This window comes from Cavia porcellus, unplaced genomic scaffold (assembly GCF_034190915.1).
Source record: "Cavia porcellus strain 051 isolate PalLab524CR breed Dunkin Hartley unplaced genomic scaffold, mCavPor4.1 scaffold_8, whole genome shotgun sequence".
In the NCBI taxonomy this organism is placed as follows: Eukaryota; Metazoa; Chordata; class Mammalia; order Rodentia; family Caviidae; genus Cavia; species Cavia porcellus.
Genome location: NW_026947491.1, coordinates 50660209 through 50682259, shown reverse-complemented (window position 1 = coordinate 50682259; position 22051 = coordinate 50660209). Strand labels below are relative to the sequence as shown.

The following is a 22051-nucleotide window of genomic DNA, read 5'->3' as shown; positions in this document are numbered from 1 at the left end:
AAAAGAAAAACAGACTCCTGTGTACTTGTTCCATTGTCTTAAATAAAACCAGGTTCCTTTATGAATACTCACTGGGGACTGATACACCAACAAGCTTTCTGACCAAAAGTCCAAACAACACAGCCTTCTTACCTTCTACTCTGAATCAGAAAAATCTGTCCTCCAAAACAGCCCATCTCTACCTTTACCTGCAAAATCTATTGGGTGGAATGAGAGGAGAGTTGTCAGTTGTCATGGTCAGTGATGACTCTTAATTGTGTACAGAGCATGTTGGTGGATGATAATAGCAAATACTTATGTAGTACTTACTATCTTTCAGGCATTATTCTTAGCCCTTAATGTGAATTAACTCGTGTAATCCTCACAGTAGGCCTATGAAGTGAGTTACATTATTTTCCCCACTTTATAAATGAGAAAGAGGCACAGAGAAATTAAGTAACAACATACGGTCTTATTATTAGATAGCAAAAGAGCTTTGTTTGAGTTTAGGTGGTCTGGCTCCAAAGTCTACGTTCTTATTCTGAATGTAAACTGCCTCTTGATAGCTTGTTTGGTTCTGAGCTTTTCAGGTTAAGGAAGTCCCAGTGATGACATATCCTAGCTGCCTATCTCTGATGTTTCTCTGCTTTGCTGACACATGAGAAATGACTACTGTACTATGCCAGCCCCTAGCAAAGCCACAGATGTTCTGAAATCACAGGCAACTTACAATAGGGTATTAGAGCTAGTTATCAGCAACAGTAGAATATTTCTACCTTCAGCCATAACAAGGGCAAATTTAATTCTTCTCTCCTTTTTTCCTCCTGATTTCCGGTCTCTCAAGCCTCTACTGATATATGTATTCTTTGTTAAATCCTTACGGACTTAGCATTTTCATTTCAGCACTTCCTAACTCTTGTCATGGTAGAGGCCTCAGGAATCATAGAAGGTCTAGATGAGGATAAATGGCCAAAGCCTACCATATGCCTAAGATTTCATGTGGAAAGGTGACTGGCCCATCCTTGAGAGTGATTAAGGGTAGAGTTGTAAATTAGGGTTGGGTGAGGGGCAGGAAGCAGGCTAAAAAGAAAGGAAGTGGCAAGAAGGGTATTTGGATGGAAATGCTGTGCAGCAGGAGCCGAGTTGTCTGTCTGCCCACATAGGTTCTACTCTGTGTGGAACTCACTCTGCCCAGCAGTTGGACACCTTTGGTACTTTTTCTAAGGCTTGGGAGTCCACTAAATTCCCACTTCATTCAGCTCAGTGGCTTTGTCAGAAAATGATTCCCAATGAGAATATTTCAGACTTAATTGTCTCATTTTGGGGTGTCTGTTACATACTTGCTTCCCATATATCTACCCACCTTGGGTCTCAGTTCACAGTACCCTTCATTTTGACCAGTGCAGAGGACAAAAAAGGGATAACCATTCAGGTTTGTTTTCAAAAAATGAAGTTTCTTTGTCATTAGTCTCCCTCTTTCTCTCCTTCAAACACACCTTTTAGGACCAAATTAAATTACTAAGCTCAGTTTTTTCCTAAAATAAATTAATAAACTTAGCGTTAATGAGGAACTAATAATCAGGTTAATAACAACTTTTCTCTTCCTCCTTTCCATACACCTCTTTTTATCTCTTTTTAAACACTGTGGGAAGGCTAAAAATGCTGAATGCTCTTTCCCACTAAAGGTGAGAGATCACGTTGGGTATTTGGGTGTGGGTTATCTTGTCCCTGCTCCTTCTCCCTTTTGGTGGGGTGAATTCTGGTTTGAGGACCTTGGGTGTTCATAGCATCACGGACTTCCTTTTCAGTTATGCCATGCTGTTTTCTTATAAGTTATTTTCCATTTTCTCCCCCTCACCTAGACTGGCCAGAACGGATATCTAAATGACATCAGGTTAGTACCACTTAGCATGTTCCCTGCTTCTTATTGAGCTTTTTCAGTGAGGTTAATATAATCCTATAATGATGCTTTTTTTTTCTTCTTCCTCTTCTTCTTCTTTTTTTTTTTTTTTTTTTTTTTTTTTTTTGGGTGTTAACCAACAGACTCTCCAAAGAAACCCTTTCTTCTAGCTCTCACAAGAGAAGGCAGATATTTAGGTACCTTTGTGTGATCTGTTTCTCTCCTTTTTACTTTTAATTTTATGTTGTTTTGCTGCAATCTCAGCAGAGTGGGTTTGCTCCATGCATGGCTGCTTGTGGAACAATTAAATTTGTGAGTTTTGTAACACTGAATAATTTTCCCCATTTAAAAAAAAATGAGTCTTGCTCAATTTCTTTATTTTTATCCTTGCTGATTACACTTTGAGTCATAAATAGGTGGTAAAGGGGACCAAATAGGCGTGTCTGGGATACATATTGCTTTCTCCCAGAAGTTTGCTGGAATTTGGGCAGTTTTGAAAATTTCAAACCTGTATTTATAGTAAGGTAAAAGAATTGGTATCTTCTGGCTTATTTTTCTGAGATTCTGGAAAGATGTGGAAATCTTATCCCTCACCCAGCACAAGGAATGCTTTGTATCTTTGGGGAAAAAAATGTGTATATACATATGAAACCCTCTTTGTAGTTTTCTTTTTGAGACAGTGTAACATGTAAGATGGCCACAGAAAGAACCTATAGGTTCCATCTGCCTGAGAATGGACTTAGAGCATGTTATTTTTATGATTGTCCATTACTTAACTTTTAATGTTGCCAAAAACTGCTGCTTAGTGTATTAACTTCCCCTGTGCCTTATAACCTCTATTTTCCTACAAAGCAATCGTAAGCATCTCCCCTTGGTTTCAGTCTCTTAGTCCATTCCAAAGGAATAATACAAGGTGGGTGTGGGAAAAGCACTATTTTACTGCCTTATGATAGTACTAACTCATTTTACTTATATTCTTCCCAGTTTACCAACAGGAAAACTAAACAGTACAAAGACCTTGAGTGTTTCACACTTTTATTTAGAGACTAACCTTTTCCAATAGGTTTTTCAGTTTTTTAATCCTAACTTGATAGGGCCTATCTGACTAGTTAGGGATCTCATTCCTAGTACTTTAGTTGTTCCATTCCTATTGTCCTCTCTAAAGCTAGTCAAACTATATAGAAGTTTGGGGTAGTGAGATTTCTCATTCTTGCAGTGGAGGATTTCCATCTTTCTGTATTCTTTTTTCCTAGACTGTGCCAACCTGAGGTCCGTCTGAAAACCCCAGGCAAAGAGCACTTTGTATTGTTAGTGGTAGCAAAATTAGATAAAACCTCCAAATTAAAAAAAAAAATTATGGTTCATGGTTCTACACTTCAGGATCATAATTCATCCCATAGTACCTAAACAGTCACAAAAGAAGGAGTTTTAAAGCACATTCCTAAAGTACTTTGGTACTTTATGGTTAACAAAGTATACTTTAATTCAGTTCTCTCAACCTGTTTATTTGTTCAGCTGGTTTACATATAAGAAAATAAAAACAGAGTTAAATAACTAGCCCAAGTTCAAATGGCTGGTAGTAAAACTGAAGCAGATTCTTTGTCCAGTGTTCTTTTTATTATACCACACTGGCTTTCTGCAAGCATCACTCCTTTCCAAGTAGTGTTCTGTTTGGAGCCCTAATTCACATTCACTTCTAGGAATTATGCCCTTTTGTGGACCATCAGTCTACATCAAACTGTGCAGATAATACCTTGAAAAATCTGGTGAGCGGGTCTACAGCCCTCACTTCTGCAGATCTCCTTCTAAATTGCTGCTGTTCAAACTGAAATTTTATTAAAGGGCTACATCATTTAAAATGGACTCTTATGAGGGTAACTTCTACCTCTATTTGGATACTAGACCAAAAGCTAATCTCTTAATGCTTTATACCTTTCTGTTCAAGTTTAATTTTAGTTTTTGAAACACTGATACGCCACATTCCACCATCATTCTAGAAATAACTATGGCAACTTCCCTTCTTTGGAAGATCCTACTCCATTGATAAATAAGCCACAGTGAGGCTTACAGCTATTTATTGCCACCTCTTCCACAGGCCTCCCTCTCTACTCCTCAGATCCAGCTAACTGGACTTTTTGCCAACATTAAATATACTTATAAAAATTAAGCTCTGATTTTATAGGAATGAGATATGAATGCTCAGGGGCTGGGGATTTAGCTCAGGGGCATAAGCGCCTGCCTTGTAAGCAGACAGTTGTGAGTTCGATCCCTGGTACTGGTAAAAATGAAAAAGACAAAAAAAAAAAAAAAAAAGAGAGAGAGAGAGATATGAATGCTCTTTATTCTTGACCCCTACCTCTGACATACATGCAACCCAATGTAGTGCTCAGAATTGAATCTAGGTGGCTGTCCCTAATTGCTATATTTTTTAGTGAAGTGAAAGACACATGACTGGGAATTAAGTGTATTTATTAAAAGAGAAACTGATCTTTTTCCTGAACAAAACTCATCTTAGATTCCAATTCTCAAGCAGTGCGCTGACCTGAGTTAGTCAGAATGTCATCAGACAATCCACATTTTTTTTTTTATTCCTGTGCTCTTGTATTTGAGGCAATCCACATTTTAAGCATCTGGCCATCACTGTCTTGGGGAAACTAGATAGGTACAGAAGTGGTGCCATTTTGACCATAGCTTCCCAAGGTATTTGTTTTAAAATTGCCTTGTTTGTTGTCTACCTCTGATAGCAAGAAAAAGTAAATGAGAGAATTGCTGTTATATATAGTAAAATGTTTGGTTTAGGTGGAAAAGGCCATTAGTTTGTCTTTCAAAATTCAAACCCTATGGGCTGGGGATTTAGCTCAGCGGCATAAACACCTGCCTTGCAAGTGCATGATTGTGAGTTCGATCTCTGGGACTGATTAAAAAAAAAAAATTCAAACCCTAATGTCTTATGAATAGCCCTCACCTATTACCACTGCTATACCTTCTTACCCCAAATATACATGCATTTTTTTTGCATCTTGTCAGTAGACTGGCCTTTGTCAATTGAGACAGAGCTGTTGGCTCACATTTTGGGCCTGATTCTGTTCTTGGAATATCCCTATCCCTAATTTATTTCTTTTTTCTTGTTTCCCATTCTGCTATTGGTATTCTAAGAGAAAGGGTTATGGTTTGGGGGAAACAGGAATACTGTGCAAACCCCTATTTGAGCTATACAGAGAAAAGTACTGAATTACCACATTTCTAACCAACTGTGCCAGCATGCTCTTGGCTCCTCATGGTTGACTTGGTTAATAAAAATTGAAAAAGTGACCCATGTATGCATGTATTTTGCCCATTTTTCCTACAATGCCTTTGAAGTAGGTCTTCTAGTTAAAAAAACAAAAACAAAAAAAATGCGTATTTTCTTTATTTACTGCTTTAAGAAAATACCTGTATTGCCAGGCTCCATGGTACATGCCTGTAATCTCAGCTCTAGGGAGACTGAGGTGGGAAGATCATTATGAGTTAGGGTTACCCTAGACTGCCTAAACTATATAGCAACACCCTATCTCAAAAAACAAAAACAAACAACAACAAAAACCTTTATTAGAATGGCTCTTAGAGTCTTTGGCACTAAGGTAATTATTTGGGATAGGGTTTTGTGTTTGTTTTTGATAAAAAAATAGAAGACAACCTATTACGATTTTTGCCTAATTGTTTCCCAGTATACATAAAATCTTTGTGACTGTTAAACTGGACATGGTGGCTGATGCAAGAGAATCATAATGAGTTTGAGCCTCGCCTGTTAGCCAGGACTACATAGTAAGACCCTGTCTCATAAATCCAATACCAAAATCTATATAATTGTCACCATTTGCTTTTCTTAGTTTAGTAATTACTGAGGTGAGACTGCGAAAGAAAAATTTCTGGTTCCTGGTTTCTTATAAGGATCATTAAGAGCTCAGTAAGACAAGATTTTAGGGCCAACCCTGCCTATCTTGATGTATGCTGCTCTTTATAATGCAGTGATTAAAACATCAGGATAACTGTGATGTTCCAGAACAAGATAAGAGAAAAGCTGTTTTCTCAATAGTTTTGTGTCTTCTGTAGGATCAATACAGCAAGTCCCTGATTTAAGAACGAGTTCCAGGGGCTGGGGATTTAGCTCAGCGGCATAAGCACCTGCCTTGAAAGCAGGCAGTCGTGAGTTCGATCCCTGGTACCGATAAAAAAAAAAAAAAGAATGAATTCCATTCCAGGAGAATTGTTCAAAATCAGATTCATTCATAACCCAGCAACCATGTGAAAGTTTACCATAGTACAAAGGCAGTTAGGCATAGTTGGCCTCCTACCTGTTGCCTCTCTTGTGTCCCGAGGGAATATTTACTTGATAACGCCAAGGACTTCAGTCTTTAGGGTCTTTAGAACCAGTTGTTCCCAGAGAACAACATGGAACTTCCACACAAGTAGAATCAATTCTGTTTTATCAGACTATCCACTGTACTTTTCTTCCAGTGCCTGGAAAAGTGGCCAAAACAGTAGTTTTTTGGCTTAGATGCATGTTATGTGGAAGATCTTTTGTGGGATTTATTTACGTGATCGGCCACTTGTACTTTCTAGCAATAGTAACTTCTGAGAGACCTTTTGTTTTTAAAAACTTCCAAAAGGAGGGGCTAGGGATTTAGCTCAGCGGCATAAGCAACTGCCTTGCAAGTGTGTGGTCGTGAGTTCGATCCCCAGTGCTGATAAAAAAGAAAAAGACCAAAAAAAAAAAAAAAAAACCTTCCAAAAGGAGCTCCTGCCTTTCTCCTCCTCACTGTTTCCTGCATGTGCAGGATCCCCATAGTGGATGGGGAAAAGACCACAGCCAATCTCAACATCATGTACATGGTTTTTCATCCATGTCTTGGCCAATGAATGTACTGAATTAGCTGCCAGTGCACTGTTTTTCAGATATGCCTCTGTTCTCTTTGTTACTGTACTGGATCTTGTTCTGTCTGCTCCCATCAAGTCTTAGTTGGCCAGCCAACTAACTAGAAGTCAGTGTCTATCCTCCCTGTAATCCTTCCCCCTTTTTTGTCACTGACAGAATAGAAAAGAACTCTCTCCTAGCCCTTCTGCTGAAGTGGTGGGTAGGGGGTGCTCTGACCACTGTGATCTCTGCAGGGGAAACCGAGAAGGACTGAGCCGTGCCTCAAGCAGCCGTCAGAGCAGCACAGACAGCGAACTCAAATCCTTGGAGCCCCGGCCTTGGAGTAGTACAGATTCAGATGGCTCTGTCCGGAGCATGCGACCCCCTGTCACCAAAGCCAGCAGCTTCAGTGGAATCTCTATCCTCACCAGAGGTGACAGCATTGGCAGCAGTAAAGGCGGCAGTGCAGGAAGGCTCTCTAGGCCAGGTACTGTAGCTCCTTCCCTTTCACATCCCGTTTTGCACTTCCCTTTTTGCTTACATTTTACAAAACATCGCTGATACTTACTTTAAACAAACATATGTCCCAGTATAATTTCCTGGAACTTTAAAACAGCCAGAGGAGGAAAACTGTGATTTCTTGAACCTATTATCCATTTCTGTGTCTAGTCCCTCTCTGATTTTCTTTGTTTGTTTGTCAGCTTTTGGTTTTTTGAGACGTGGTCTCCTTATGTAGCCCAGGCTGACCTCAAACTCACAGTGATTCTCTTGCTCAGCCTCCTGAGAGCTGGGATTACAGGTGTGTGCCACTATTCTCAGCTCTTCTTTGATTTTTTTTTTTCCACATTCGATTCCATGGGAACTTTGATTTTTTTTCTCAAAACTTTGTGCTGATTTTTTGAAAGACTTGATTGGAATCAGGTAGTTTTATCTGATTCTGAGTAAAGTACAACAACCCTATCCTTCCATGTTCAGATTACATACTAAAATGAAAATGATATCTACTTTCATTCTGTGTCTCGAGGTTATAAGTCGGGTTTCTAGAGCAGAGGAAGCTCTTAAAAAGGTAGCTGTTTGGGGCTGGGGGTTTAGCTCAGCGGCATAAGCGCCTGCCTTGAAAGCAGGCAGTCGTGAGTTCAATCCCTGGTACTGATAAAAAGGAAAAAGACAAAAAAAAAAAAAAAAAAAAAAGGTAGCTGTTTGTAATTAATTGGTAGTTCCCAACAGGCCAGAGGGATGCTGATGTGGCTACTACTTTGGTGGTCAATCACCAGGAAAGTGTATTTGTATGTTCCACATGAAGGCCTATCACTACCTTTAGCTCTCATTACCTCTCTCTAATGCTGTCGCAACAGAGGGGCATTTAGCTGCCTATATACAGCAGATTTCTCTACCTTTCTCCTTCCTCTGAAGCATTGCTTGAATCTCATCCCAGAAGTTCAGTAGGTCTTATCCTCAGTAGATATTGGTAGAATGAAGATTTTTGTTTCTGTTAGGTCCCTGCTTTAGTTTGTCATTGCAAGCTTTTTTCCAGGTATCCAGCCTTTTCCAGCCTTCCAACCACTGCTTGAAGATGGCATTACCTCTGCCCCCTCTGTCTAAAAAGCTTCTAACCATCCTCGAAACCCATCTCTCCTGTCATCTTCTCTTTAAATCCTTCCTGATCCTCCTAGGAGTTACTCTTTCTCATCTTCAATGCAGTACAGCCGTGGTGTGTTTATCACTGATGTATCCCTTATCCTTATCAAATTGTAATAGTTATATGGCTTTCCATCGTCCATCATAAGATCCTGTGCCTCTCAAAGGCAAGGATTGTGTTTCCTTCACCTTTGTGTCTTCAGATCATTACACAATGCCTGGCACATAAATAGTTAGAGAAAGTATGTGGTATGGTGAGCCAAAGTAAACCTTCTCCTCTTCATTTAAAAAATATATTGTGTGATGTATGCATCCTTTGGAGAGCCAGAAAGTGGGAAAAATAATTGGGTAAACATTTGTAAAGCTGCAGCTGTAGTTCAGTGATACAATGCCTGTGTAGCATGCATGAGGCCCTGGGTTCAATTTCCAGAAAGGGCGGGGTGTCATGTGTATGTGTACTCATGCATGTGCATGCATGTGCTTACGTTCTCAGCAGCTTTGACAAAAGAGGATATAAACTGAGAAGGAAAGAGAAAACAGCTCAGAATCCATGCCTTTCAGAAAGTAGGGATTCATATTTTCAGCCATCTAATCATGATGGGCACCTTTTAGGCACTTCAGAGGAGGCTCACATCTCATTCTATCCCCAGCCAAACATTGACAGTCAAGGTGATTTTTGTCCTTGGAGAGCAGAAACCTGGTAGGAGACGGGCTTGTCAGCAAAGCAGCTGAAGTGCACCTGTGTTTATGCATGGATATTCTGAAAGGGGAAGGGATGAGCAGGTGGATGTGAAGCAAAAGTGAGAGGAAAAAGTAAAGACATATAGTTGAACTCTTAGGGGTTACCTTCATGAGTTGTGTTTACAACTCTCAGTCCATCTTCCTCTTTGCCTTAGGTATGGCACTAGGTGCCCCAGAAGTATGCAACCAGGTCACCTCACCCCAGTCTGTCCGAAGCCTTCTTCCTTGTACTGCCCAGCAACAACAGCAGCAGCAACTTTCTGCTCTCCCACCCACACCTCAGCAACAACCATCCATGAATAATCACATGATCTCACAGGTGAGTCACCGCTCAGTGTCAGAGCCCTATCTTCTGCAGTCTGTGGAATTGCAATCATGTCTGTTGTGCTGTGGATGACAGAAAGGATTAGTCTTTTTTTTTTTTAAATATGCCACTCCCTTCCTCGTTTTCATTTGTTAGTTTCAAGGAGAAAAGAATTGGGGCAAAGCTTTGGTTTAAGTACTCTTCGTAAGTCCACCTGGGGTTTGTTTCTCGGTTTTGTTTTGTTACTTCCTGAGACTTGTCAATAGGTTCTACCCTACACTACATATCTGTTATATTCCTTTGTCCTGTACAATTAGCAAGATGATTTTGGTCACTATATTCATGCATGGAACTTGAAAATATTGTAATTGTCATCATAGTCTGATAAAATATGTTGAAGTATAAACACATTTATTTGTTGTGGTATAAGGTAAAAGAAGTAACACTCATGACTGCAGACCTAAAGGCTTGGTTTTGCATGCCATAAGAGAGTTTAGATCATCCAGGCATGATGGCACACACCTGTAAGTAACCCCAGCACTTGGAAAGCAGGAGAATCACTGTAAGTTCGATGACAGCGTGAGCCACAAAGTGAGTTCAAGGCCAACCTGAACTGCATAGTGAAACCCTGTCTCAAAGACAAGGGGGAGAGGGGAGTGATATCTTTCTCCTTCTATTGCTAGATTGGTAGATACTGATAGCAACTAGAATTTAAGGAAAGTTTTGCAGATCATACCAGTTATTGATCTAAGAATCAGTTTTCACTCAAAACTGGAACTTCAGTTTTCTAGGTTTCAGAGCCATTTTAATACTCCAGTCAGGACTATGTCAAGATATTTGCATAATCTCTTCTTCCATCAAAAGAGTTCTTCATGAGTAGAGCCATATTTTTTTTTTTTCATTTCTTTTTTGGTTTTCTGAGACAGAGTCTCACTATGTACTTCAGGCTGACCTCTAACTCATGGAAATCCTTCTGCCTCAGCCTCTTGCGGGCTTGGATTACAGGTGTGTACCACCACCCAGCTAGAGTCCCATATTTTATGCTGAAGTATTCTCTGGTAATCAGGAGTGCACATCTCTACTCCTTTCTGCTTCAGATTAAGTTCTTATTTCACATGCCAACCTCCCTTATTCTCCCTGCTCAGTCAGTCTATTGTTGCCTTAGATACACCTTTTCCTTAAGACACAGAAGCATATTCCAAGGACTACTATCTTAGGAACTATAAACTCAAGTGGAAAAACCCCAGAATGACCCTATGTTACTCAATCTCAAATAGCATGAAATCAGTGCTAAAGAAAGGACAGACAAGATTTTGGAAATCCTACTTTGTGTCTAAATGTAACCCACATGCAGATCATTCTAGTCCTTCATGTCTGTCTCTAAATCAATCACTATAGTGCTGACTTTGTTCTTCTGCTACCACCTTCCCCATAAGGTCTCACTTATATCAGTTTCCCTTGCTCCTTACCAAGTCATGGCATGTATTTTTGCTTTTTATGTCTGTGTCTTAGCTCAAACCTGTAAAGAGGTAAACTATACTGCTCCTTCTGGCTGTCTTCTACTGTGCTTTTATATTTGTTTCCTTTTCTTCCTGTTAGTCTTTCATCTGCCTCTGCCTTCCATGTGCCATTCATACCTAGAAATAGACAACAAGAATGAGAATGGAAACTGGGTGTGAAGGTACCAGATAATACTTCTGCATAAAATATGGAACTCTAGCTGGGTGGTGGTGTACACCTGTAATCCAAGCCCTCAGGAAGCTGAGGCAGGAGGATCGCCATGAGTTCAAGGTCAGCCTGAACTACACAGCAAGAGTCAGTCTCAGAAAACCAAAAGAAAAGAAATATATGGCTTTCTATATATGAAGAACTCTATTGATGGAAAAAGAGACTATGAAGGGCTGGGGATTTAGCGCAGTGGCATAAGCACCTGCCTGGCAAGTGTGAGGTCATGAGTTCAATCCCTGGTACCACAAAAAAAAAAAAGAGAGAGAGACTAGATGAAGGCCTATACTCCTAGCACTTGGGAGGCTGAGGCAGGAGGATCAGTAGTTTGAAGGCAGCTTATATAGACCTTATCTCAAAAAACAGAAAACAAAAAAGAAATGGATACAAGAGTAACAGTTTGGGAGTTAAATTTTAGAATGAATGTTCAAGTGATGAATTCTTTTTTTTTTTTTTTTTTCTTTTTTTGTCCTTTTCCTTTTTACCGGTACCAGGGATCAAACTCATGACTGCCTGCTTGCAAGGCAGGTGCTTATGCCGCTGAGCTAAATCCCCAGCCCCAAGTGATGAATTCTAAATCCCCAACTTCTAATCAGATTTTGCCCCTGTTACTAGATCATTGAAGGTCAGTGGGTGAATTGTTGTAATTGACTTATTACTTAGAGGGAATATGTTACCAGGTTAGAGGTTACAGATTGGGGTCATTGGGAATCATTGTTTAATGCAGAGATCTCTGTTCCCTCAGAGATTTGAATTTAATCATGATCACATACTCCAAAGTAAAGAATTTATCTTGGGTAATTTCAGTGTCCCAGCAGCACTTACGGTAGCTGCTAAAGTTATACCACCCTTCCTCTACTGTATGTGTGTCTCTTTTCTTCCTTTCTATGCTTTATTCTCTTTTTATCCCTTTCTTCTCCTACTGCCTTGTGGTTGTGGTTGTTGTTCTTTTTCCCTGACGGGTATCGGTACTGAGAGTCCTCAGCTAAAGTTGCTGAGACCAAGAATAATTGTTCACTTTCTCATATGGTATATAGCAGTGTAAGAATGAAGAAATGGGGGCTGGGGATTTAGCTCAGCGGCATAAGCACCTGCCTTGCAAGCAGGCAGTCATGAGTTTGATCCCTGGTACCGGTAAAAAGGAAAAAGACAAAAAAAGAAAAAAAAAAAAAAAGAATGAAGGAAATGACCATACATACACACACCACTATGTTCACACTAAAACTTTTCACTCAGAGGAAAAACTTTAAGAAAGGATAGTTAAATTACGTTTAGCTCTGTAGCAAGAGGCATTTGTCACAGACCCAGGATCAGTACTGGCAGAATTGTGCTCTTTTCTTTTTGGTAGTCCTCCTCTGTCCAAGCCAGCCTTCATTTCATATGTCAGTGAAACATGTGCAACCCAGGAGTGAGGATAAAGGGCCAGTGATCGTTCTTGCCCAGTTGACTTAAGCTAGGAAAGCTCTTGATTTAAACTCTTTCAGAGGACCCCCTTAATGTCTCTTCTGGTGTCCTCAGGCATCCAAAAGCCATTGTTCTGTCCCAGGATTCACCAGTAGGTGGCAACCTGGTGGTTTCTCCAGCGTTCCCTGGCTCTGGAGTTTCAGACTGTCCAAGAGAGAACTATAACTGAGGGTACTAGTAGAATGACCAAAAAATAGTGGTGAGTTCCATACCTTTACATCATGCTTTCCCAATTAGAGGAGGTGTGGGAGAGGAGCATGATTTCTTCTCTCATCACTATTTAAACCCCGCAAGAGGGGGCTGGGGATTTAGCTCAGCAGCATAAGCGCCTGCTTTGCAAGCAGACAGTTGTGAGTTCGATCCCTGGTACCGATAAAAACGAAAAAGACAAAAAAAAAAAATAAATAAATAAACCCCGCAAGTTAGAGATGGTGACACACACCCCTGTAATTCTGACACTTGGGAGGCTGAACCAGGATCACTAAGAGTTCAAGACCAGCCTGAACTGCATAGTGAAAAACTTTCTCAAACAAACAAACAGTAAAACAAAACACAGCAAGGCCAGAAATGGTGACACATGCCTGTAATCATAGCACTATGGTAGGCTAAGACAGGAAGGACCATCAAAAGTTCAAGCCCAGCTCAAGAAGAAACTTAGACCTTGTCTCAGAATAATAAAAAGGGCTGGAATGTAGGTCAGTGGTAAAATATTTGCCTAGCATAGGTTCAAACCCCCGTATCTCTCTTTCTCTCTCTCTCTCTCTCTCTCACACACACACACACACACACACACACACACACACACACACACAGTAAACATAAGGACAGGCAACGTTGATTTACCAGTTTACTATTCTTTCTTCCCAATATATGTAAGGCCTGAACCAAGTTGGGCCCTCCTCCAGAGAGCAAGAGAAAAATTAGAATAATAGAAAACATATGTAAGAATCACCTAGTACTGAACAGCTTGGCCTGTAGTCACATTTGGAATACCATTGGTTTATGGAAAATGAACGTGTCATTAGGGCTAAGAAGTTGATTTTTCAGACTGTAACAATATCCTTTCCAGGTCACACAAGAAATTCTCAATAATATTTTCCTAACCAAAGTGACTTATATTTTTAAAATCTAGATAGTAGGTCTTCTCCTGAGGCCTCTGGAATATTGTGCCTTTTGAGGGATATTCAAAATTCCTTAGCTATCTATCTCCTGAGTTCTTAGCCTCCTCTGTGTAAGAGTCTCCTGGAGATAGGTGAGAAATGAAGGAATTAATACCACAGCCCTCATAGCTTTTAATAAACTAAATACCAAAGGAGAAGCTTTGTGGTGTTTTTTCCCTTTCTGCCCGCAGGAGGGAGCCAGTCCCTGTAAATGAGCACTTATTCCCAGAAAGCTGGCCTTGGATGACCCTTCCTATAGAAACAGTGCAGCCATGCAGACAGGAACTCTCTTCTTAAGTGGGCTTTCCAAAGGTTATGATTGAGCTCCCCAAGAATCATGTGGCAGGAAAACATGCTTTGGAAAAAGCTTTGTTTGAAATCAAACAGCAGACCTGGCCCTGAGAATTTTCAGATTGCTCATAACAGTTGCAGAGTTCTAAGGTGGCTAATGAGGCAACAAATACTACAGTGGGATTTTCCTGATAGGAGAGTTTGCGTGTTTGTCAGAAACATGAGAGCCACAAGCTGACCCAAACTTGGTGGCCAGCCTGCTCAACAGCCTTGTAATTCAAGTTAAATTTCTTTTATGATTAACCTTGTTATTCCTTCTCTTTCCCTCCCATCTATGCCCCACTGCCACCTCTCCCTTTTCTCTTCCCTTTTTCCACACGCCTGCCTCTCTGCTGGTCTACAGCCAGTCCCGACTCTGCAGCCTTCTCCGCAGCCTGTTCAGTTCACTCCAAGCTCCTGTCCCCAAGTCCTTCTGCCAGTCTCTCCACCCCAGCAGTACAACATGGTATAAACTCCATTACCCCTTTTTGACTTGTCAGTGTGTGGGTATGTCTGGATCAGTCTGTGATGGCCTTGCAAGCATGTTGTACTTTTTGAGGGCATGTTAAAAGCTATTCTTGAGGAGCCAGCATTGACTGAACTGGGGAGGTGGGAAGAACTGGATATTGGTCTGCCCTAGACCCTTTGTGTCTCTATCATATACATCCTTCATCTGATTTGCTCCATGGACATGTCTGAGGAACTCAGTTTATTCTTTACAGAATGGTTCTCTGCAGTTTCCTTTAAAATGAACAACAGGACCAGGGATTCAACTCAATAGTAAAGCACTTGCATAGCCTGCACAAAGTCCTGGGTTTGATCCCTAGCAACTGCAGGCTTCTTTGGTACTAGTAGTGTCTTAGTTACTTTTTTGGTTGCTGAGACAAAATACTCAACATCCAAGGTTAAGGAAAGGTTTATTCAGCTCACAATTTGTGGAGGTTTCAGTCCACAGGCTCCAAGGTACGGTGGTGAGACAGAAGGGCAACAGTTCATAGTGGTGGAAGACACCAAAAGCAGCAGGAGAGAAGAGAGAAAGCAAGCCTCTTTCCTTCCCTTGTGTTGTATGCAGACTACCCGCTCTAGGGTCACCTTAATTCCAGCATTGCACAATGAATCAATCATAAACTTCAAATTCAGACACCTTCGAAACCCCCCGCCTGCCGTGACCACATAAAGCTTTGGGGGGACAGCCAGACACAAACTATAACAAGTAGTAACTTACCCATTTGACCTACCTTACCATATCACTTTTTATAAAAAGTATCCTTTTTCACTGCACAGTGTATAGGCTGTTTAAATTATTTGTACCCTGCCTACAAATCCTTTGAAGGTCTGATCCCCACATTGTCAGTAATTTTTACTATGGTTTTGGGAGTCTTCAACTTTTTCTTTATATTAATCATACTTCTGCTTTTTCACTAGAATCTCCTTTTTCAGCCCATCTCTTAGCTCCATTCTGAAAAGTCCTGGAATATGTTTCTCAAAATAATCAGTAATCCAGTCTTCTTGTCGTGTCCAATATGGTAGTAAATAGATTCTTGAAAATTGAGTAAAAAACTTTAAAACAACATTGTCTTCTGATTTTAGCTAGTTTTTTTTTTTTTTTTTTTTATAAAAGAACCCCTGCTCTGGTGTGTGTGCATGTATGTACATAAGAATTACTGCTCACAGAGTAGGAAGATGGAAAAATACAGTATAGAGGAAGCTAAGAAACTCTAACCTATCACCATACAAATGAGAGAAGGAACACCATCACCCTTGCTGCTTAGGGAAGAGGGCTGAGAATAAAGATAATTATAGTCTGGCCGGTCACTCTCCTTCTCCAGCTCAGCCTCTCACCCTGGCCTCCTTTCTGAGGTGAGAATTAGAAGTGGTTTCAGAAAGGTAGGAGAACTTTGTGTCAAAGAACAAAGGTGAAAATGACCACCAGAGGGAATAAGGACATAATCAGCGGGAATGGAGCCCATCAGTCCCTTGCCATTAGGCAGAAGTGCATAGGCACAAGAACATGGTCTCCCATATCCATTCAAGATCCTTTATTATAAAAAAACAAGATTTATAACAAAGTAAAGTTTTATGTTTAGGAGCAAGAGAAAGAGAGAAAATATGCTATTAAAGAACATTTGTCCTGTTTTTGCTTTTGTTTCATTCCACTATATGTGATAGGGAGATTGGCTTTCGAGGTAGACTTCAAAGATTTAGTTTATAACAATGTAAAATATCACATAACAGAGGCTTACAGCTAAAAAAAAATACCTTTCAGGACATACAACATGACTGTCCCAAAATGGTGTAAAAGAGATTTTAAAGAACATTGCTATTTTTGTCTGTCTGTGCTGAAGCCAAAGACATGAAGCTTAATACAGCCTCAATCCTTGAGTTGCCCATTCTCTCAACAGGCAGAGGATCTCAGCAACCCCTTTGGACAGATGAGCCTTAGCCGTCAAGGTTCTACTGAAGCAGCTGACCCATCCTCAACTCTGTTCCAGCCCCCACTTATCTCCCAGCACCCTCAGCAGACTAGCTTCATCATGGCTTCCACAGGACAGCCCCTCCCCACTTCCAATTATGCCAACTCTAGCCATGCACCACCTACTCAGCAAGTCCTGCCACCCCAGGGCTACATGCAGCACCCCCAGCAGGTAAGCAGCCCTTATCCCCACCTCCAATCACTAGTTTAGTTTGTCTAGTAGTCTTCCTTTCTTCCTCTAGCTTAAACAGACAAGGGGGATTCTCGGTCATGTGCTTGAGAGTTGTCACTCAAACCTCAAGGTCTCCTTTCTATATACCATAAGTCTTGTTTTATTTCAAATTCGTGTGGTAAGCCTACAAGTTGTAGACCCGAAATATCTCCTCTTACTGATTTTTTGGCCATCAGTCCTGAGGCATTTAGTATTTTGTGGATGTTGGGCTAAATTAGAGGGACTGCTTACATCTATTTCCTCTTACTATAGATACAGGTTTCTTACTATCCTCCTGGACAGTATCCTAACTCCAACCAGCAATATCGACCTCTCTCTCACCCGGTGGCCTACAGCCCCCAGCATGGCCAGCAGCTGCCTCAGCCATCCCAGCAGCCCGGTAAGAGGAAACACTGGTATAAGAAGGTAGTAGATGGGGGAAGAGCAGAGACCAGGAAAGAGAGAATTACCTTCCCCATTAAAAAAAAAAAAAAAAATAGGAATAACTAAATTTCTAAAGAGGGGCCAGTATCTCTAGAAAATCAAAGGTAAAAATAGAATGAAGAAAGGAAATTACTGAGAGTGTAACTTCCTAAACATTCATAATAATGTCTTCTCTGCATACCCCTTCCTAGGTTTACAGTCCATGATGCCTACCCAGCAGCAGGCAGCTTACCAAGGCATGATTGGAGTCCAGCAGCCTCAGAACCAGGGCCTGCTCAGCAGCCAGAGGAACAGTATGGGGAGCCAGATGCAAGGCCTGGTGGTTCAGTACGCTCCACTGCCTTCTTACCAAGTGGGTACATTCTGTATTGGGAAAGATCACCCAGTCCCAGAATGAGGAAAAGGAATGGCTTCTCAGGGTCTCCTGACTGACAGCTCCAATACTAAAATATGTTCCACTTTCTCCCCTTTGAAGTTTTAGGGATTTTTTTTTTCCACTCTTAATGAAAGTCCAGAATCAGAGAACAGACATTAAATTACTTGGGGTTTTTTTTTGGGGGGGGAGGGTATGTAATCAATTTTTTTAAAATTTTATTTAAAGAAACACTAAACAAAACAGAAAATGGGTAGAAATAATATATGTGTTCAAAGAAAAAATAAAACTGTAAGAAATCACAGTTTACATGCTGTCCTTACAGTTGTTCAATATACAAAAGTGGAACATATAAAGTGGGAATTCAAACAGTGAGACTGGAAACTGTTCTGTTCAACTATTCAACAAAAACGTATTAATATGGTTGTCAATTCTATACATTTAAACCTACATGCAGTTATCCATATCTTCATTTATGTTGGGATTAAACAAACTAAAGCAGGCTAAAGTCATTCTGAACAAAGAATAATAGTATTGCTGGATTTCACATCATGACACTGTGGGATCAGCACTAGGTACTGTAGCGTCTTTCTTTTCTTTTTTTTTTTAAATAAAGACTAAACAAAATGAGTAGAAATAATACATACTTTCAAAGAAAAAAACAGTAAGAAATCACTAGTTGATGATTACAGATTGTCCTCTTACAAATAGTTATTCAAGATACTAAAGTGGAGCATATAAAGTGGGGTTTCAATAGTGAGACTGCAACCAGTTCTATTCAGCTATCCAACAAAAACTTAGAAATATGGTTATTAATCCTATACACTTAAACATACATGCAGTTATCCATAACTTCAGTTATGTTGAGACGTTCAAGCAGGCTAATATTACTCTTACCAAGAATAACACTATTGCTAGGTTTCACATTATGACACTCCAGGATCAGCACTGGGTACTTCAGTGTCTCTTTTTCTTCAAAGTATCTGTTCATTTCATCATGTGTCATAAATTACTTGGTTTTTATACAGTGTATATGGCCAGGAAAGTAGGGTATAAAGGAAATCAGGCTCATTCTTGCTATGTCACGTGCCTATGGGTGTATTTAGAGAAGGATGAAATGAGACAACTCTGTGAGCATTTCTTTTGGATAGATGAAAAGAACAGGAAGAAGCTCTGACTTCTTTAGCAAGGGAAGTTGCTTTGCTCTGTTCTAATGATTATGCTGTTTTCTGGATGAGCCCAATGAGAGTCCCAAGTAGTTATTGTCTTCTTCTAGGTCCCAGTGGGCAATGACTCACAAAACGTGGTCCAGCCACCTTTCCAGCAACCCGTGCTGGTCCCTGTGAGTCAGTCTGTGCAAGGAGGCCTCCCAGCAGCAGGCGTACCTGTGTACTACAGCATGATCACACCCACTCAACAGAATGGTACGAGGTGAGGACCACTCGGAAGCTGGGGCACATCTGCCATAGATCTTCAGCAACTGTCATACATCCTTTTGTTTACACTGGCCTAAGAAATACAAGGGCACTGAGGGCTGGAGGTTTAGCTCAGCGGCATAAGCACCTACCTTGGAAGCAGGCAGTCGTGAGTTTGATCCCCGGTACTGATAAAAAGGAAAAAGACAAAAAAAAAAAAGAAAGAAAGAAAGAAAGAAATACAAGGGCATGGTGGCACATTTGGGAGGCCGAGGCAGGACAGGAGAATCACTGCAATTTTGAGGCCAGCCTGGGCTATATAATGAGTTCAATATCAGTATGAACTACATAGTGAAACACTCTCCAAAAAAAAGTCTAAATAGAGAAACATAAATAGGGATTTAGCTCAGTGGCATAAGCACCTGCCTGGCAAGCACGAAGTCATGAGTTCAATCCCCAGTACCAAAACAAAAAAAGAAACACAAGTACTACCCAAAAGTAGATAGAATATAAGAGTTCATGCTTCTTTTTCCTGACATCGATTTGACATTTACAAAGGACTCATGAGCAGAAAAATTCCTACATCAGACAGATGCTTCAGTTGGGTGTAGTAGTACCCAGGTCCTGGGAGACTAGGGTAAGAGGATCACTGTGAGTTCAAGGCCTGCCAAGGCTATATAGTGACACCTTGTCTCAAAAAAGAACAAAACAAAACAAAAATGCAAAGATAAATGCTTTATAATGTTCCCTACTTTCATTTTTTCAGATTGGTAAAACTCAGAACTGAGAGGCTATTCATCATTAAGAGATACAGTTTGAGGTGTGTACATATGTACATTTTGTAGGGGTGGTATTTATTCTAGACAGGGTCTCACTAGATATGTGTGCTACCAAAGTGAGTATAGGGTTTCACTGTGCAGTTCAGACTGACCTTGAACTCACTTGTAACCCAGGCTGGCCTTGAATGTGCCATGATCCTCCTGCCTTAGCTCCTGAGTGCTGAGATTACAGGCTTGAAGTACCATACCTGATTTGTAAATTTTATGAGTTTTTGGTCTGTTTGTTTCTTTCTTTTTGAGACAGAGTCTTGCTATGCAGTTCAGGCTGGCCTTGAGCTCTCTTTGTAGCCCAGGCTGGTCTCAAACTCACAAAGATCCTTCTGCCTCAGCCTTCAGAGTGCTGGGGTTACAAGTTAACCTCATCTCGCCTGGCTATGTATCTATATATTTGTTTATCTATGGATGAAACTCTAATGGGAGATACATGTAAGTATAAGCCATAGCTAATAGAATTATAGTAGAAGGCACTTTAAAAATAATCTAGTCAAAAAAAGAAACACCAGGTTAATACCAAAAAAAAAAAAAAAAAAAAAAAAAATCTAGTCTACCCCTGTGTTTTATTTACCTCCTCAGTTAATTAGTTAGAGATAGGGTCACCATGCTCAAACTTCTGGGTTCAAGTCATTCTCCTACCTCAGCCTCTCATAGCTGGGACTACAGGCACATGCTGTTGTATCTAGTTTCCTTTAGTTTTTAGTTTGTTTGTTTTTGTTTTTGTTTTGAAGTACTGGGGATTGAATCCAGAGCCTTCACATTGAGCTACATCCCTAGTCTCTTCTCACTTTTCATTTTGAACCATGATCTTCTTAGCAAGTTACCAAGCCACCCAGGCTGGCACTGAAAGCATGATCCTCTTGCCCCAGTCCCTTAGAGTGATAAGACCACAGGGATGTGCAACCATTCCTAGCTGGTTTTCATCTTTTTATGTGATACTGGGGATTAAATCCACAGTCTCATGCATTCAGCATAAGAGTTCTGCCAGTGCACACTATCTCTTCAACCCTTCTTTTTTCTTTTTTGAGATAATTGTCTTGCTGAATTGCTCAGACTGGCTTCAAACTTTTGATCCTTTTGCGTTAGGCACCCAAGTAACTGAGATTACAGGCATCACCACCATGCTTAGCTGTCAGTTTCCTGTAATTTTTAAGTGAAGAAATTCCAGCTAGGGATATTATCCAAAGTTAAAGAGCTGGTTAGAAATAGGACTAGAACAAGAACACAAATGTGGATCTAATATATGTGTTTCTGTGTGTCTGTGTCTTGGTGTGTATTGGTTTTATTTCTATCTTTTTATATGTACATCTCAAGTTTTGAGTTTTGTGGGAGGTTTTTCCTATTTATCTTTTGGTAATTCTCATTGTTTGCCATTGTGTGTAGATCCTGAATCTCTTCTTCCCTAGTTTTTACTCATTTCTTCTTAGCACTGTATGTCTGTCTCTGGCACTGTCTTTGTGTTTCTAGAATCTGTGTATGTGTGCATGTCCACTCTGTTGGGGAAGAGCATGTGTCACTTAACATTCCATCTGTAGCACTAATCACGACTTCCTAATTGAAAGATGATCAAGTGCAAATATAGATAATTAGCTTTGAACTGATGAGTGATTTTAGAAATTGCTTGGCAAATTGATCTGAGAATGGCTTGGAGCTGCCTCTACTTCCCACAAGGGAGACCCAGAAAATACCAGCTGTTTTCCAGGAGCTGTGTTCTTCCATTTATTGCTTTACTACTCCCCTCTTCTCGTCTTTCCAGCCCATCTGTGGGGTTTCTGCAGCCTCCTGGTTCTGAGCAGTACCAGATGCCTCAGTCTCCCTCTCCCTGCAGTCCACCACAGATGCCACAGCAGTACTCAGGTAAGAGGATGAAGAATTTGTGGAGGGCTTGGTCACTGGCAAGGGTAAACATGACTAAATGGGTTGTGCTTCTAGAGCTGGTAAGGGTAGGAATGGTTCAGGAATTGACTGTGGCACTGTCACAAAGAAAGACCAAAGATACTCAGGGTGCTAAAGCAACCTCTGAAGGCTGATTGCCCCATCTTTGGGAAGCCATATATCTTTGGGTTCTTTAGTCTCATCTTTTTTCCTCCCTTTTTTCCTGAATCCAGCATTACAGTTGGCATGCCTTTGAATCACAACATAGTTACATCTGTCTCCTGTACTTTTT

At 40.5% G+C, this 22051-nt stretch overlaps 1 protein-coding gene across 21 annotated transcripts in view; it reads left to right on the top strand.

Moving 5' to 3' along the window:
- The window catches only part of R3hdm2 (R3H domain containing 2), a 190066-nt gene that overhangs the window by 156321 nt on the left and 11694 nt on the right, over positions 1–22051 (top strand). For 13 of the 21 annotated variants that reach the window (XM_063254994.1, XM_013159312.3, XM_063254989.1 and 10 more), the window contains 10 exons: positions 1842–1873; positions 2023–2076; positions 7028–7260; positions 9308–9471; positions 14500–14601; positions 16538–16780; positions 17093–17219; positions 17455–17615; positions 18913–19067; positions 21641–21741. In XM_063254994.1, the coding sequence (XP_063111064.1) occupies positions 1842–1873; positions 2023–2076; positions 7028–7260; positions 9308–9471; positions 14500–14601; positions 16538–16780; positions 17093–17219; positions 17455–17615; positions 18913–19067; positions 21641–21741 (1372 nt within the window). The remainder of the gene's footprint in view (positions 1–1841; positions 1874–2022; positions 2077–7027; positions 7261–9307; positions 9472–14499; positions 14602–16537; positions 16781–17092; positions 17220–17454; positions 17616–18912; positions 19068–21640; positions 21742–22051) is intronic. The other 8 variants (XM_023567566.2, XM_013159309.3, XM_013159306.3 and 5 more) reach the window with 3 other exon arrangements.